The sequence below is a fragment of the Pseudochaenichthys georgianus genome, unplaced genomic scaffold (assembly GCF_902827115.2).
Source record: "Pseudochaenichthys georgianus unplaced genomic scaffold, fPseGeo1.2 scaffold_596_arrow_ctg1, whole genome shotgun sequence".
NCBI classification, from domain to species: Eukaryota; Metazoa; Chordata; class Actinopteri; order Perciformes; family Channichthyidae; genus Pseudochaenichthys; species Pseudochaenichthys georgianus.
The window spans coordinates 95,746-114,265 of NW_027263155.1; the positions used below are offsets into that span (position 1 = coordinate 95,746).

The 18,520-nt window shown below is 42.0% G+C and overlaps 1 protein-coding gene across 1 annotated transcript; it reads left to right on the forward strand.

Annotated features, from left to right (window-relative positions):
• Window positions 1-6,651: 6,651 nt before the first annotated feature.
• On the forward strand, window positions 6,652-18,149 carry LOC117443371 (zinc finger protein ZFP2-like). The gene is made up of 2 exons (XM_071202592.1): window positions 6,652-7,145; window positions 15,716-18,149. The coding sequence occupies exons 1-2, from the start codon at window positions 6,896-6,898 to the stop codon at window positions 17,242-17,244; spliced, it is 1,779 nt and encodes a 592-aa protein (XP_071058693.1). The 5' UTR covers window positions 6,652-6,895; the 3' UTR covers window positions 17,245-18,149.
• Window positions 18,150-18,520: the final 371 nt, after the last annotated feature.

The following is an 18,520-nucleotide window of genomic DNA, read 5'->3' on the forward strand; positions in this document are numbered from 1 at the left end:
AAAGATGGTCTTAACATGACCCAGTCGTCTAGTAGTTAATAAAAAACAATAATATCAAAACAAAATATTACTACTAACTTTATTGTGAAATTAAAACAGAACGGTAAAAGAATAGTTTCCGGTCTATTCTGATGCCCAATCTCTGTAGATAAATACAGAACTACGACAGATGTTTAATATGTAATGCAGCCAAACTATTTATTACAATGCATTCATGTGATGACTTTCAAAGAGTAAAGCAAGCACTGCTGAATAAAGTATGATTTTCTCTTTTACGAAACGTTTTTTTTTCATATGGAATGCAGTTGGAGGTCAACCAATCACAGAGCTTGAGGACTGATCACGGGGTTTGTCAAGCTAAGCACATGGTGTAGTCCCAAACGATAGCTGAGGATTCTGGGTAGTGTAGTGTCTTCTGCCGTCCAAAAACTCCGAAAAAATATTTGTTTCTCCGAATCGAAGGGGGAAAATACAAAAGCATTGTACACAATTCAAACCAATCAATGTTGTGTAATTAACAAGGACAATTTGGTGTTTTTTAGTCGATGAGTAGTGCAGATATCACTGTAAAATCAATCGACAGTAAGGACAATACTTACTTCCGGGTGTAAAATTCACCATTATCCAATGGGAATGGACGCTCGTAATACAATACAGGGGACATGATCATTATCTTTTAAATAACGTTAACTAAAGGGAACAATATTTGACACAGCTGAAGCTCTGGCCTTCCTTAAAAACTAACTAATTTAATAAAATTAACAGTTGCATTACACACAATGCACTGTTTTTTGAGAACACAAATTCGTAACTAATGTAATTTTTACATTCTGACGAAAAATAAAAATAATTATGAATACAAATACAATAAAAGAAGCCTCCCGTGAGTTACTACAAGCTATAAAGTAGATTTAAAAAACGTTGTATAGAATAAAAGCTCACTGCGGGACGTTGTAGAAATGCGTGTGTGCACCACGACAAAGGAGCCTCATTCACTTTACATTGGGGTTGTTTGCGTGGTGCCAACACGTAAATGTAACAAAGTTCGTAACTCCACCACGCATTGTGGTGTTAAGGTGTCGTGGTGGAGTCACGCATTCTGGTGAGATCAGGTTGATTTGCAAGTATTAAAAGTAAGCAGAGGACACCAAACCAACTGAGACCTGTCTGTCCACCGCATTTGCGCACTGTACAACACGCACCTACACACTGTACAACACGCACCTACACACTGTACCACACACACCTACACACTGTACCACACACACCTACAGCTCCTAAAGCATAATCAGGCTACAGCCGTTGTGTATTTTATTATGTGAAGCACTAAATGGTCTTAGAAAAATATCGACTCTTTTTTTGTAGATATCTACTAAACTAAAGCAAATAAAGAGAGTAGGCCTGTTATACTGAGTGATATATATTGTACACACTGCTCTGCTTTCTGCACCTCACAGCTGTTATCACTGTAAACATCACGTTGCGATGAGAGCAGGTTCTAAAATAATATCCAGGGGATGCATGCAGAGCTGTCATTGGCTGAGATAAGTCCGGCCGTGCGTCACGCCTCCACCGTTCCCGGAAATGCATCCGCGGAGGAGCCGTGGAGGAACCGTCAGTGTATCCTCGGTTATAGCTCCTCCAGAGAGCCTCCTCGTGCATTTAGAGAAATGAGACGTCCTTCAAAATGGCGCGCTGAAATTCATTTCCGGGTCACTACCGGAGGACCGAGGAGTCGAGGAGGGGAAATGTGAGTATTGAGAAGCCTCTATAGACTTCACAGCAGGTGGAACTTGTCATAAAGTCCGTGAAAATAAAGCCCGTCCATTTAGAGGGAAGATATGATTGGTTAATTGTACTGTCATTTGACATTACTCTCTCGTTGAGTTACTATAGTGGGCCCTCTGTGAATGTAGAGAGGGACCAACCGGACCAACAAGCTCTCCCGTCTTCACAGTAGGCTTGTTTGAGACAAGCAAGACCTGCGCAGACCTGCGCAGACCTGCGCAGACCTGCGCAGTTGCGATCAACGTCTTGCTAGTGCGTTGCATGATGGTTAGTCATTTTGTCCGACTTGCTCTGGAGGCTCGCCCACATGAGACTTTGAAATCTCGCGGGACAAAGACCCCCGCAGCCTTGAGAGCGAGGCGAGTTGGCGCAGTTGCTCTCCACGAGCTGCGGAAGCGAAATGCTTGATGGGAAACGGCTCGCTGGTATCTCGAGCTGAGCGCTCATTGGTGGTTTATACCACGTGCTGCTGATGAAACTCTCCAATTGGCTGGCAAAAGTTTGTTGTTGTTTTGTGTCAGTTTTACGTCGCCACATCCATTCCCATTTTTCATCATTGTTCCACAATGTTTATCATCATGAAATTAATATCTATATATTTTATACTATACTGCTTACCGTTTTCATACTTTATATATCTTAGCATATTCATACACACTGTTCATACTGCTCACAGGCTGATATCTAGTGTATTCATACCCCACTGTTTATTCATCATTCAATTCATTCTATATGTTATTCTGTAGATTGTGTACATTACTTTCCACTTCACTGCTTGTTGCACCTGGTTAGAAGCTAAACTGCATTTCGTTGTCGCAGTACCTGTAATATGTGCAATAACAATAAAGTTTCTCTATAAGTTAAACCAAATCATTAAAATAAAATCTATTATCGTACCGTGGACATTTTATCGCGATATTATCGTACCGTGAGTTTTGGGTATCGTTACATCCCTACTAAAAAGTGATGTGTTTTTTTATGTAAAACCCACATAACCTTGGCACATGAGTGTATAGACATCATCTCTCTTCTAGCTTAAACTTGCTTTATATGCATTTTCCATCCAAACAACACAAGCAGGAGGCACCTGTGTCCGACCACAAGACACAGACATCTCCTGCAGGAAAAACCGGAGAAAAAAATCCGCTTAATAATCTACATTTCCACAGAGGGAATAGCTGCAGGGCAAAAACAGCCGGAAGGTAAAATAAAATAACTGTGAACGCTACAAAGCTCTAAAAATATGAGCGACTGGTCCGCCTGTCGTGTGTGTTGGAAAATAAACCCCTTCCACGTCACCCTGCAGAAAACCGAGCTCTCTGTGGTTTTGCAGGCACAGCACAAACTCAGAGAACTATTAAAACACATGGGCTAAGAAAAAGGGGGCCTATATTTAAACCCATATTTAATTGTAGAAAAAAACGGTTTAACCTTATTTATTGAATACATCATTTAAAATGGCAAGATTAAATCAAATTACATCCATGTTGTACACATCATAAAGCAGCAGTGGCAGCTAAAGAATTAACACAGTAGCAGGTCTGTTCAATTCATGCTCATTAAGCTTCATGTGTGCGGATCTGAAGGGACTGATCATTTGTAGCCTATCAGTTTTGCAAACATTAAGAGGGAGGAGCATTTCTAATTATGGAACCCAGTCACTGGTGTGGTTCCTCATCATGACTGAATTAACAAACCTATATAAAGCAATGGAGATCACCTTTGTCTACAGTGGGTAAAATGGAATTTGTGGTGCTTACACTGCGTCAGGGTGCGAACTGAAGGGGAGCAGGGGGAGCTATAGCTCCCCTAGTGGTGACATGAGCTCCCCTGGGAACATGGTTTGTGAAATTTGGGGGGAGCTCTCTAAAATACTGATATGATGACCAAATAAATTCTATTTTGGGCTTGTTTTTTTTTCAAAGGTGTAAAATAAGTGAAATAAAATTATATTTAGAGTTTATGATTCATGAAAAAAGTGTCGCCTACTTGCACGCTGCCCGCAGCTCCACCCACTACCCACTCACTCACAAGCTCGTTTAGTTAGCACTGCATGTTTACCAGGCATTGTTGCTGCTGCTGACATGTCGAAAAGAAAAAAACAACTTAGGCAATTTCTTTAAAAAGACGGCCAAACAACCTGATCAAGAAGACCAACCGAATGTAGCTGGTGGTAGCACATCGTACGTTGTGACTGCTGCTACAACAGAACCGAGAGAGGAGGGAGCTAACGTCAGTGCTAGTGCTAACTTGACAGCTAACGTTAACTTGGGGGCTGAAGAGACACAAGAAGACGAGCCAAGAGAAGCTAACTTGATGACTACAACTACCATACAGTAGTAGAGATCGAAGGAGATGTGGAAGAAGATGATGATGCTGCTGATGACCACCCCACCTGTTCTTCCTCTTCCTCCTTGCCTGCTGCTCGAGATGGGGGGCGAAGTTGCTGCGGTGGTCCCGTGGCCGCCGGCTGGCTGGACCAGCCAACAGTGTAGTGAGTGGATCACATTTGAGTCATTTTAAGTTGATTAATTAATTAATTAAACAGTCAAACGTTACATTGGTGGTCCGTGGATTATTTATTATCAAGTTGATTGAAGTTTGCGTAGCCCATACATGCTCGGGAAATCTGTTGACATTTACATGATCCATCGGGACGTTTCATGTAAATGTAGACCTGTGGCACCACCCCGTGTGCAACAGATTTTCTCTTAGGCCTATGTCTAAAAAAAATCCCGGCTCCCCCGGAGACCGTGGTATAGTTCGCACACTGCACTGCGTGATGGACAGGGAGACATCACTGTAAGAGTCTCAAGACATTTCCCAAAGACTACAAAATGGTGAGTAAACAACTAAATTGCATTCCAACAATCTGGATATGATTTTAAATGATGTAAATTATTTTTCAGATAACAGTTTAGCAGCTGCACTTATGCAGCAAGCACGGGCTGCAACAAATGCACAAGGTAATCTATCATTTAAATCAAAAATGGTATTGTCTTTTAATGCAAATCAAACAAATGACATATTCATGTTTATTGTAAACAAATATTTAATTTTCTCTCAATCACAGTCCCTTTAGATCATGTCATTCTCCATACAATACATGTGGGATTTCTATTGCATCCACTTCATCTGCAACGAAAAACGCCAACGCAATTTCCGCCATTGCAAACCCAGCCCGTCAAGCCGACTCCGAGTCCGAGCTGTCCGACTTAAGACGAGCATTTTGACACCTCCCCCGGCTGCGATCGGCTACTCTCGTCTACTTTCGAGGCGAGCCGCAACGCGTCTCAAACAAGCCTAGTAACGGCCCCTACACACGGCGGCGTGCGTTGCCGCTTGGCGGTGGGCGTGTCTTGAGCTTGGGGAATCAACGCGAGCAGCCCGACCAACAACCAACCACATGAATGTCCCGCCCCGGACATACAAAGCAAAGCATTCATGCTACATCCATGCTGGCTAAATATACTGTCTATGCTTGCTAGCTGTCCATTCAAACGAAGTACACTGGATATAAACTCCCCAAACAAGCGAAAACCTACCAGTTTCCCCCACTGTCTCTGCCACCTCCCCCCATGCCTGGCTCCTCCGGTTTGTATCCCTGTATGTTCCCTACCGCCACGATCATTTTCTCCTCCTTTTGTTGACATATGGGAAATAACTGCGGTCTGGCTCTCCCAACATACACCCGGTTTGATTGGCTACTGCTTGTACTGTCAGATTTACATACGAGGGATTTGATTGGCTGACGCCTCCGTCGAGGCGGCAAAAGTAGAACATTGCTCTACTTTTGCAGCGAGCACCTCGAGAGAAGCTACGCTTTACTACCAGAATGCAGTTCGGCGAATCGTGACGTCACCCCATTCAAAGTGAATGGGTAGAAGCGTTGAAGCGGCAACGCACGCCGCCGTGTGTAGGGGCCGTAACTCGCAGAGACAGCATTTAACCCTTCACATTCTAACAGAAACTGAACAGGCAGATTCGAAGGATTTATTTATTTGGAAATGTTATTTTAAATACAATTAAATCAAGTTATTTTGGGAAAACTAATGAAAAATGTAACAACAAAAAAATATTTTTAAAAATATTTTTTCAAAAAATGTTTTGTTTATGTTTTCAAATATTATTTTTTAGAATATCTTAGGCCCTCACAGAGGGCCTAGAGGGCCCTGACGGCTCGCGACTGATATATGTGTGTGTGTGTGTGTGTGTGTGTGTGTGTGTGTGGTGTGTGTGTGTGTGTGTGTGTGTGTGTGTGTGTGTGTGTGTGTGTATTTGTGTGTGTCCGCATCTGTAGCCTGTTATTGCCTCATTATACCGCACTGTGAATGAATCAAAGTAAATATATAAGTCTTCATGAACACATCTGTCCATCAGACAGAGGGCTGCTGTGCCTCCTGTCATCATTAATGGACGTCTCTTTAAAATGACCGCTCAGAGGAGAGGAGTTCACATTTCTCTAACCGCCTGCTGCTTCCCCTCCTCTCTCCTCGGTTCCCCTCCGCTCGCATCTCCTGTGGGCGGGACTAAGTATCGAGAATAGGAGTCGAGAAGGGGAGTCGAGGAGGGGAGTTAGAGAAATGAGAAAGGGCCAGGGACTCTGGCAGAGGGGGGAGGAGTTGCAACATTCAGAGTGGTATAAGTTACAAAGTTATGCATGTAAATACAGATCATGAAGCATAATTTTACATATTTACATAACTCGCTATGGGGAAGCAGTAGCACAGATGCAAATGGCAGTAGTTCTTTTTGTTTATTATTGTTCTGCATAGTCTCTTGTCCGCACTCCAGTCCAGTTGGTGGCAGTAATATACCTACAAGTTGGTTTGCCAACTGCCAATAAACACCAAAGAAGAAGAAGTGAACTTCTCTGCTCTTTCTAACCTGGATCGAGGAGGCGTCTCGTCGCTACAGTTCTCTCTCTCTGTGTTCCTGAGAAAGTGTGTGTGAGCTCCAGCACTACTGATCCATCATCTGTGTGTCTGGATAAACCTCTGAATGGACTCGGTGCTCTTTTTTCTGGGGCGTTTACCTCGGACTATAGGAGCTAGCTTAGCATGCTAGCTGGAAACACGTTAGCAACACTAGTCAGATTGAGAGTTTGATGGAGAGAGAAACGGTGTGTTTAACGGAGTTAGCAGGAACAGGTGATCTAGTAAACATGAGTAAAGTCCAAATGCTGCTGTCGTTGAAGAAGCAGCGATTCACTGCTTCTGCTGAAGAGATATTTGCTCTGTTTGAAAAAACGATAGCAGAGCTCGAGGAGGAGCTGTCTGTTTCCAAAGAGGAGAACGAGAGACTCCAGAAACTACTGGACGCTGTTTTACAGCCTCAGCTTCGGATACACAGAGCAGGTCTGTGCCCTTTACTCTTAATTAACACTTTAAACTCTTCAGTAACACTTTGTTATCACATTAATAACACTTTAGACTCTTTATCAGCACTTGCTGCAGGTAGTAGATCCTGAAGTAAAAGTACAAACACCACACTGTGAAAATACTCCATTACAAGTTAAAGTACTGCATTCATATCTTATTTAAGTAAAAGTATGTAAGTATTATTAGACAAATATATTTTATTATAATAATTATAATTTATTACGGAAGCGCAAACCTACCAAAATATATATTTTTATAAAAATACATACATTGAATAATATGCCATTTAATGTACTGATTTAAATATTAACCATACATGTAGGCACTAGTTGATTAAATGTGACATAAATTGATAATTTAGTTTTAATGTGCTTCTTTATTCACCTTTTCTTATACATGTGTAAAAAGCAAATTAAAACAATACTTTGGATTAATTCAAAATGCAGGACAATAATTCATTAAAAAATCAATGAATACATACTTTCAATAATAAACACATCTAAAATGTTACTTGATAAAGAATAGGGGAACTACACTGAACAAAAATATAAACGCAACACTTTTGTTTTCGCTCCCATTTTTCATGAGATTAACTCAAAGATCTAAAACATTTTCCATATACACAAAATAACCATTTCTCTCAAATATTGTTCACAAATCTGAAAAAATCTGTGATTGTGAGCACTTCTCCTTTGCCGAGATAATCCATCCCACTTTACAGGTGGGGCATATCAAGATGCTGATTAGACAGCATGATTATTGCACAGTTGTGCCTTAGGCTGGCCACAATAAAAGGCCACTCTGAAATGTGCATTTTTGCTTTATTGGGGGGGTCTGGGGGGGTCAGAAAACCAGTCAGTATCTGGTGTGAGGGGTAGGGGTAGGGTTAGGGTAATGTTGTGAATCGAGTGGCCTGTGTTCGTCGTCCATAACATACGCCTGCCCATACCATAACCCCACCACCACCATGGGCCACTCGATTCACAACATTACCCTAATGGCCTGTCCACACAGCGGTGTGCGTTGACGCTTCCCCATTCACTTTGAATGGGGTGACGTCACTTTTAGCCGAAATGCATCGTGGGAAGCGACGTGGAGCGTAGCTGGCGTGGCTCGCTGCAAAAGTTGAGCAATGTTCAACTTTTGGCGTCAGCCAATCGAATCATATGCCAGTACAGGCTCTAGCCAATCAAACCGCTGCTTGTGTGTCAGGGGCGGGAGATTCATGTGATTGGTTGTTGGTCGAGTTTCAGACACGCCCGCCGGCAAGCGTCAGCGCACGCCACTGTGTGGACGGGCTGTAAGTGTTTGAATTGGAGCATAGTCTCCTGGTGAAATGGTTATGTAAATGTGTGTGCCATCCACATAACTATGGTAACTTATTTTGTTGTTTTTCATTATCTGAGCCAGTGGTAGCATGTAGATATTAAAGAGAAGAGGCCCCAATATGGAGCCTTGAGGTACCCCACTTGTCATATTTGTCAACTCAGATGTGTATTTACCTATAGAAAGGACGTTTGTTTCTGTCCTTTAAGTAGGATTCAAACCAATTTAGAACTGTTGCCAAAAGTCCCACCCAGTTTTCTAGTCGGTCTAGTAATATGCTGTGGTCAACAGTGGCAAACGCAGCACTGAGATCTAATAATACTAACACTGAAGTTTTGCCACTGTCTATGTTTAAGTGAATGTCATTGAAGACCTTTTACAAGAGCAGTCTCAGTGCTGTGGTTTGGACAAAAGCCTGATTGTAACACATCGAAACAGTTATTTAAATGCAAGAAGTTACTCAACTGTTGAAAAACAACTTTTTCAATGATTTTACCTAAAAATGGGAGGTTTGATATTGGCCTGTAATTGTTCATTAATGAAGCATCTAGATTATTATTTTTTAAGAGCGGTTTAATGATGAGTTTTCAGGGCCTGTGGAAAAACACCTGAGTGAATAGACTTGTTTACTATATGAAGGAGATCTGAGGCCATGCAATGAACAACATTTTTGAAAAAGCCTCTGGGAATAATATCAAGGTAGCAGGAGGAGGATTTCAGAAGTTGAATAATGTCCTCTAGGTTTTTATCATTAATCTGATGGAATTGTGTCCTGATGTCTGAATTGATATTAGGTGGACACAGAGACAAAACATTTGCTGTACCTGATACAGAGGCACTGACTGCTTGTCTGATTTTTTGAGTTTTGTCAGTGAAGAAGGAGGCAAATGTATTTCATGCCCTGGTGGATAGAAATTCAGAGGCTACTGATAGGGGTGCAACAACTAATCGACTTAATCGATTAAAATCGATTACCAAATTAGTTGCCAACTAATTCAGTCGTCGATTCGTTGGTGACGTCATCACGTGTGTTTTACGCCCCGTTAAGCTCTAACTTTATTGGTCTTTTTATCGGTACTGGAGACATTTAAAAAATATATGTCATGTATTATTGCTACAAAGATTTATTATATCGCAGTCTTAGTGTCGCCAACTAATTTCTAATATGCAAAAAGACAAACAAATGCGTCTATTTTCGATCTTTCTCTCCCCCGCCTGCTTGCGAGGGGGCGGGGCAGTTTACACACGGGCAGCTGCAACATGCAGCAACACACACACGTGGGAGATCGCGCTCCGAGGTGGTTAAACTTTACCCGTCTCGATGTGGAGAATGCTCGTTGCCAAAAGTGGAATAAGAGTTTAGCATGTAAGGGCGGTAACACGAGCTATTTGTCTAACCCTAGCTACTGACACTGGGGGGTTTGTTAGTCTGTCGACAGTAGCAAATAGGGCACGTGCGTTGTTTTTGGTAATGATGTCAGAGAAGAAAGACTGTCATGCAATTTTTCAATTCCAAATTATAAAAGCCAAGTCTCTCTTTATAGATTTCAAAATGAACTTGGAGATTTGTTTTTCGCCACCTACGTTCAGCTTTTCTCCACTCTCTTTTTTCTGTTTTCACTGTCATGGCCTCCATGGAGATATTTTCTTGCCAGACACTTCCTTTACCTTTGTTGGAGCAATGGCATCTATAACAATTTTTTAATTAAAGGGCCCATGTCATGCTTTTCCGGTTATTACCCATCCCCTTGTTATGAAGGTGTGTATGCATGTAAACGGTCTGCAGAGTCAAAAACCCTCAAAGTACACCCTGTAGCGAGTAAAACTCTAACACAGTCTATGCTGCCCCAAAACGCCTTGTTGGAGATTTCTCATCTTCCATTGTTTACTTCCTGGGTACTGTGACGTGTGAATACCCAGAGGCCACACCCTCTGCCAGCATTTCACGAAACAAAGCCTCACAAACCTTTCAGCGATTCATGCCGGATATGTACAGCGTAGGGCACTGAAGAACGATGCTGTTCCTACTTTGTTTGGACCAGCGGGAGTTCAGGTACACAACCTGTCAGTATTCATTGTTGTTAGTGTATTTATGATATTTAAAACAAACAAGGTATCTACCACGACTGTTTAAATGGGTAAACGTTTTTCGGGCTTCTAAGCTGGGATCGCGGAGAAATGCTCTCCGCAGACCAATGCTCTCCGCAGACCAATGCTCTCCGCAGACCAATGCTCACAGCGTTGTAAGCCTTTTTCTTACTCAATATCAAGCCACACTTATTGTTTTTACTTCGGCTGTGAGTGTTTGTGTGTGCTCAGGATGAGTTTCGCTTGTTCTTGCTGTATCGCCGACCCGGAAGCCTGTCCGCTCCTCGCAGCAGATCGCAGCAACGAGCCTCGCAACGTCCTGACCAATCAGAGCACAGTGGGCTCACAGGGAGCAGGAGCTCCAACAAGCCGTTTAGGACAGAGTGAATACACATACTTTACAGAGATGCTGTATGAGAAACCAAGGTGAGTTTGGAAAATTGCACAGTATAAATCTATTTTAGTATACCTCAACAATGGAATTATGATCAGTAGAAATGGCCATGAGATGGGACCTTTTAAAATGATCTACTAATTTACTGAGGTGTTAGCAGGGTCAAGTGCACCCTGTGTGGAAGAAAAATTCTGAGTAAACATTTCCCTAGTATTTTCAGTTAACCCTTGTATGGTATTCAGGTCTGTGGGACCCGTTTTCATTATGTAGCAAAAGAAAAATTATATGATAAATTATTTTCAAACCCACACTCAATGGCCTTGGCTCATTTTCTGTGAAGAACATATATCAGAACATATTTTCAATGACCACCCACTGTACCTCCCCCCCCTACACATTTACATTACATACAGTGTGTGTGTGTGTGTGTGTGTGTGTGGTGTTGTGGTGTGTGTGTGTGTGTGTGTGTGTGTGTGTTGTGTGTGTGTGTGTGTGTGTTGTGTGTGTGTGTGTGTGTGTGTGTGTGTGTGTGTGTGTTGTGTGTGTGGTGTGTGTGTGTGTGTGTGTGTGTGTGTGTGTGTGTGTGTGTGTGTGTGTGTGTGTGTGTGTGTGTGTGTGTGTGTGTGTGTGTGCCCCTGCCATTCCCGCACCAGGTTAGGGTTAGCCCATAAGATGTCTTCCTGCATTGAAGGGAATCATTGAACAAATATGCAATTCCACCTCCTTTCTTATGCATTCTTTCCTGACTCATAAAACTAATGTTGGGAGGGGTTGATTCGATAAGAACAGCTGCACTGTTATTTTGTTCAATCCAAGTTTTTGTTAAAAACATAAAATCGAGATTGTGCTCGGTGATAAAATCATTGATTAAAAATGTTTTTCCTGGCAAAGACCTGCCATTTAATAAAGCTAGTTTACGTTCGTTAAATACACTAACAGTCAGATGTTTTGTGACAAGCTGTGGCTGACATGGAATCACTGCTACATTTGATAAACTCACACAAACGTTTGAGCGATTCCTGTGTCTAAGCTGATTCACCGCCCTCAATCTATTACCTATCAACACAGATATCGGCAAAGCTACTGGCAGGCAGGGCCCCAGCTTGTCCTGGAAATAGTTGAGAGTGCCATACGCCCTTGAGCCTGGACCCAGCACATATCCCTTAGAGTTTGCTGCGTTTTGTACACACACATTCTTATCAGGCTTCAGAGACCGCAGAGGCTATCTTGAAGGGGGGGAGGTGGTTGATGTAGGCACAGTGATGAACACGGGGAGATGGTGCGCTTCGATGATTGCGCTGGGCGTCGTTGAGGGGCGGGGGTAAAGGACATGCTGCCAACCCTGTGTATCGCCTTCATGCGGTCATTGAACTCCAGGAAGGACTTGGTGCCAACCCTCTGTATCTCTTTCATGTGGTCATGAAACTCCAGGAGGGAGGGTGAAAGGGTGAACGGGGAGTAGAGAGAGCTAGGGGGTGAAGGAAGAGTATATTCAAAGGTGATAGGGGGGGGGGGGTGAAGGGCGGTGGAGACTCCTCCATTTGTCTCATAGGTTTCCCATAATCAAGACATTCCTCAGGCGGGTGCAGTGATACTTCAAGGTTTTCTGCGTGATGTGTTGTGTCTTTCTCTTGTTTTGATTCCACTTGCCGCTTGTCCTTGGCAGAGGGAACAGATTGATGACGCAGGCAGTTGAATATGTTAGAGATAAACAATTTCACTCCTGACTTGTTCAGGCAAACTCCATTTGCCTTAAAAAGATGTCTGCGGTCCCAGAAAAAGTTACAATTGTCAATCAAATTGACAGAATGGTCAGTACAGACAGTTGAAAGCCACGTGTTCAGTGCAAACAATCTGCTGAATCTCTCCACTCCTCTTCTGACTGGCGGTAGAGGGCCACTAATGAACACCTCCGCATTTAGAGAGGTGACAGAGTCCAACAAACATTTAAAGTCTTTTTTCAGCACTTCATTCGTTCCAATATGCAGTACCACATTGTTCACAGTCGGCTGTTCAGCAGCAATATGCAAGGTCTTATCAGCCAAGTCAGAGACCATTTACTTGGGAAAAGGAAGTACTTTTTTCTTTTGTTCTTACTACACAGACTTCTTACTGCAAAGTCACCCACAATCAGAGTTTCAGGCCAAGTCGTTAGCTTTACCTATAGCCTTTTACTTTAGGAGTAGCTATTGGTCCTTACCCTGCTGTGTGAAGAGGACAGGTTATCCAGGTCTTCTGAAAGAGATCTCTGGTTCTGGGTCAGTGGAGCGTATCTGTTCTGGATTGGCGCACTCGGTGGTTTAGGAGGATTGTTTGTAGTTCTCCCTTTAGCAGCTGTCCACGGCTGTTACCTAGTATGAATAGGGGTTGAAGAGGCGATATTCCTAGATGATAACAATGCAGGCCAGCCGGTCGCATCACAGATTTCAGAGCGCTGGGCTCTGCCTGTTATTTGTCCTCCCAAATCCCATGGAAATGATTTACTCTTTGCACACAGAGAGATACAGGGAGGACTACCACTTGTAGATTTATTACCCGGTACATAGCCCTCCAGTTCCTTGGAATCCTTGTAGCTGCTAACTAGCTGTGAGTTAGCATGCCTCTCCATTATTTTGCAATACTGGTGAAGTGGTGACATTCCAGCATAGTCCATTCACTTCCACGTTAACTTCCAACCGTTGCATTTTCCTTTCCAACACGGCCATCTTCTTTAGAAGTTTGTGGAAGTCATCTGTAGAGAACGGAGGCATTTTGCTGCTAACTAGCTTAAGCTAAATAGCATGCAGTACCAGGCTTTAGCTGTTGCTCGGACACGCTACTGTAAGACTGAGGTCGTCATAAAAATATTGAAATATGGCTGTTACCCTCCGTCTATTTACGAAAAATGACTGTCCCAGTGATAAGTTAATGCCCAGGAGCAACTGCTCGAAGTAAGGAAGCATCTTTGGTAGCATCTCAGATCTAGCTAGTTCTAGTTAATGATATGACTGCCTGCTTTTCAAAAGGACCTAAACAATAAGTGTTGCTGGTAACTCTGATGTATTTATCCTCTGCAGCAGAGGTAACTCTTGCTCTTCCTTTCCCGGGGGGGGGGGGGGTGCTAATGGGAGCCAGTCTCATCATAGCGTTCAATGGTTTTTGTGACTGCACATACATTCAAAGTTCTTGACATTTTCCGGATCGACTGGCCTTAATTTCTTAACGTGATGATGGACGGTCGTTTCTCTTTGAGTTGAGTCGTTCTTGCCATAATAGGGATTACAACAGTAGTCAAATAGGGCTCTCCACTGTGCACTAACCCTGCCTCTGCACAACATAACTGATGGTCTCAAACACATTAAGAAGGTAAGTCATTCCACAAATGGACTCTTGACAAGGCTCACGTCATCAAGGCAAAAGGGGTCTACTTTGAAGAATCTAAAATAAAAATCATACTCTTGATTTTTTTAGCACTTTTTATTACCTAGATAATTCCATATGTTTTCTTTTATACTTTTGATGTCTTCAGTATTAATCTACAAAGGTGAAACAAATTAAAATAAACAAAAACCATTGAATGAGAAGGTGTGTCCAAACTTTCGACTGGTACTGTATATAAAAAACACACATATTTTAATATTTAGCAGGTTCCCTCATCTATAATCATTTATACAAGCGCAACTTTGAACATGTACAGTAGTAAAATGCAACATACAAAATAATCAGGAAACATCATAAATGAAACACTGACAGGGATCATTTTACTGCACCATCATTACTATTACATAAGAAGGTGCCGTAAAATGTTCTGATGATAATTGCATACTTTTACTTAAATAAGGTTTGAATGCAGGATATTAATTTTTAAGAGTATTTGCATTCTATACTGTAGGCGTAGTGTATCTGTGAACGATCCCAAATAGATATTCATTGTTTACATTGCAGCTAGTGCTAAACCAGAAGAAAAAACCTTTTTCTTTTTTAACTGGAAGTGGAAAGAGATTGGGCTACATAAGGTGGATTGAGCCAACACAAACACACAATAGGTGGGACTTATAAAGATAGTATGAAAGTATAAAAACAAAGGCATTAATTAGGGTTGCAACATTTCTCCCATTTGTAACACTTCTATGTACTAGGTTATTTTCAATGAGGAGTAGAAGACAATATAAATAGAAAAAAACAATATTAAATTAATATAGCCGGCATTTTATTAAACATTCATACAACACTTTGACAAACCCCTCATCCACCCCAGTGAAACCCAATCTGCTATCATGGACAAAACAACAATAATCGAACCCAGGTAGTCTGTAGTCTCTCTCTCTGGTAATCCAATGACCATCAGTCCTTTTTCTGGTGAGTAGAATCCTTTATAATCTTTTCTCTGGTGAGGAAAAGACAAAAACTGCAGTTCCAAAAACTTTCGTCGGTTCTGCTAGTTCCTGGTTCCCCGCAGCATCAAATAAGCACATCATCAAACAATTCGAACACTGCCCACACTCTTACACACACAGGGCCCACATCCAGCTGCCACTCATTGAGCCTCATTAACAACCACACCTGGCCTGCTCTTCCTCTCCTCCCTCATATGCAGACTCTGCTGCCCCACCACTGCCCCAAGTGGGAGCTGCTGTTTATTACAAGGTGAAAAACTCACTGCATTATTTGAGTGGGTTACACATTGTAATGGTGATTCGATTTTTAAATGCTAACACTTAACAGTTGTTTCTTACTGTGTGTTTCCTGTTACCTGCAGACGTCCAGCTGCTGGTGGTCGTTAAAGAAGAAGTTCTCCCTGACCAGCAGGAGTGGAGCACCGGTCTAGACCAGGAGGACCCAGAGCCCCCCCCACACATTAAACAGGAACAGGAGGAACTCAGGATCAGTCAGGAGGGAGAGCAGCTTCAGGAGCTGGAGGAGGCTGATATCACCAAGCCCACTTTCACTCCTAACCCTGTGAAGAGTGAAGATGATGAAGAGAAATCTCAGTCCTCACAGCCTCATCAAAGACAAACTGAACACATGGAAATAGAAGCTGATGGAGATGACTGTCGAGGACCAGAACAAGCCAGGAACTCAGATCCAGAGAGCAGTTTACAACCAAAGACTGAGGACGACACCGGAGACTCTTCTGAACCTGACACTGGAGACTCTTCTGAACCTGACACTGGAGACTCTTCTGAACCTGACATTGGAAACTCTTCTAAACCTGACACTGAAGACAGTGCTGATTGGAAGGAGACCAGAGAACCTGCAACAGGCTCAAACTCACTGAAAAATAGACAAGAATCTGTCAGTGATTCAAGCCATAGTGCTGTAAAGAAACAATTTGGCTGCTCTGTGTGTACGAAATCTTTTACATATAGAAAAAATGTTCAGCGACACATGAAAATCCACACAGGAGAGAAACCATTCAACTGCTCAGTATGTAAGAAAGCTTTTTCACAGAATATACATTTAAAGGAACACATGAGAATCCACACAGGAGATAAACCCTTTAGCTGCTCAGTTTGTACCAAATATTTTGCATTGAATGGAAACTCTTCTGAACCTGACACTGAAGACAGTGCTGATTGGAAGGAGACCAGAGAACCTGCAACAGGCTCAAACTCACTGAAAAATAGACAAGAATCTGTTAGTGATTCAAGCCATAGTGCTGTAAAGAAACAATTTGGCTGCTCTGTGTGTACGAAATCTTTTACATATAGAAAAAATGTTCAGCGACACATGAAAATCCACAAAGGAGAGAAACCATTCAACTGCTCAGTATGTAAGAAAGCTTTTTCACAGAATATACATTTAAAGGAACACATGAGAATCCACACAGGAGAGAAACCCTTTAGCTGCTCAGTTTGTACCAAATATTTTGCATTGAATGGAAGTTTAAAAAAACACATGAGAATCCACACAGGAGAGAAACCACACAACTGCTCAGTTTGTGAGAGAGGTTTTTCACGGAGTGGAAGTTTAAAGGCACACATGAGAATCCACACAGGAGAGAAACCACACAGCTGCTTAGTCTGTAAGAAAGCTTTTTCACGGAGAGGAAGTTTAAAGAGACACATGAGCGTCCACACAGGAGAGCAAATATACAGCTGCAATGTTTGTGACAAAATATATAAATGGCGTAGTGATTTCAAAAGACACAAGTGTGTTGGTCGTCAATCTTCACAGCTTAATGCAATTCAAACTGAGGATAACGGAGAGGCAGAGCCTCCAATCAGCAGCTCAGCTGAACACAAGGAAACAGAAGCTGATGGAGAGGACAATGAATACGTCTTATGACAGTTCACACATGAGAAAAATCTGTCTGACTGGATTAACATTGTTGCACAACATTCATATAAGACTTAAATGAACTCCATCTTTATCAACATAAGTGGACAATATGTTTAATGTTTTTGTCATACTGATTTTCTGATTTATACGTTAACCACTGACTGTTGATGAACCATTTTATTTTGGATTGAGGGCTCCAAGTTTCTATATAGAGATATAGGATAATTTGATGTTTTTTTCTTCATTTCTAAATGTTTAGTATCATTGCTATCCTGTTAATGAGCCCTGTTTTACCTAAATGTACCTGTTATCGGATTGTTTTTGCTTCTGTAACTGTAAGGGAATACATTTGCCTATTTTGTATCCTGATGACTTGTAATAAGTTACTCCCTAAGCCTGATTTCACCCACCTGCAACCGATTCGCTAATAATCACAAATGTTCCTTTATTTGACCCCTTGACTCGACTATATCTTGTTTAATAATCGTTACATCTTCTCAGGACCAAGTTCCTGTGTCCTGCCTTTCACCTGCTGATCATTTAAGGTGGACTGACCTTTACAAATGACCAGCTAGTCTTAGTGTCTTAATGCAAACGTTTTGTAAAGTGATGCTAGACCAAAAACGTGCTGTTGGGTTGTGTGCTCTCTGATGGACGGGGTCTGTACTCAAAGATTGTTTATGAAATGAGAACGCATAAAACCCAACTTTATTTCTTCTAACTTGCGTGTGTTCATTGTTTAGAAGTCTGCTTTGTTTCATCCAAGCTTCCACTTTGTGTTTCGATAATGCTGAAAGTATCTGTTGTATGCTTTGCCTGCTCCAGTAACACAAGTGTAATTCACTGAACATTGTTATGGAAATCTGAGACCCAACACTGTGGAAGGTACAAGTCAAAGTGATAAAAACAAATAAATGGTGAATCAGACAGTTGTCTTTCTGTTTATTTATTTGAAGCTTCAAATACATAAGATACAATAAAAATAGACACAGGTCTCACAGAGCATATAATAGTCTGCGTGAGTGTGCGCCATACAATATGGTAGCAAAGCTTATATACAGGAAAGAGTGAGAAGGTTAGAACATTGTTATTAGACATCTGTCCTTGAGCTGTAGATAGCATAACGGTTCCCAGAGTAGGGAAGTTCTTGTGTGACTTTGTGTGAGTCTCAACCCAGTAGCCAAATCAGCTCTGTGGCCTTGAAGCGCTTGGGAATAAACCCAAAGTAGAGTAGATAGAAGAAAACGGCACATCTCAGGAAATGAGAAGCATTTGGTTTAAG

Bases quoted from the DNA above. Each gene is read 5' to 3' on its own strand.
- LOC117443371 (XM_071202592.1), top strand. From the start codon at position 6,896: ATGGAGAGAGAAACGGTGTGTTTAACGGAGTTAGCAGGAACAGGTGAT. The intron at 7,146-15,715 runs GTCTGTGCCCTT...TGTTACCTGCAG, and splicing joins GCTTCGGATACACAGAGCAG to ACGTCCAGCTGCTGGTGGTC.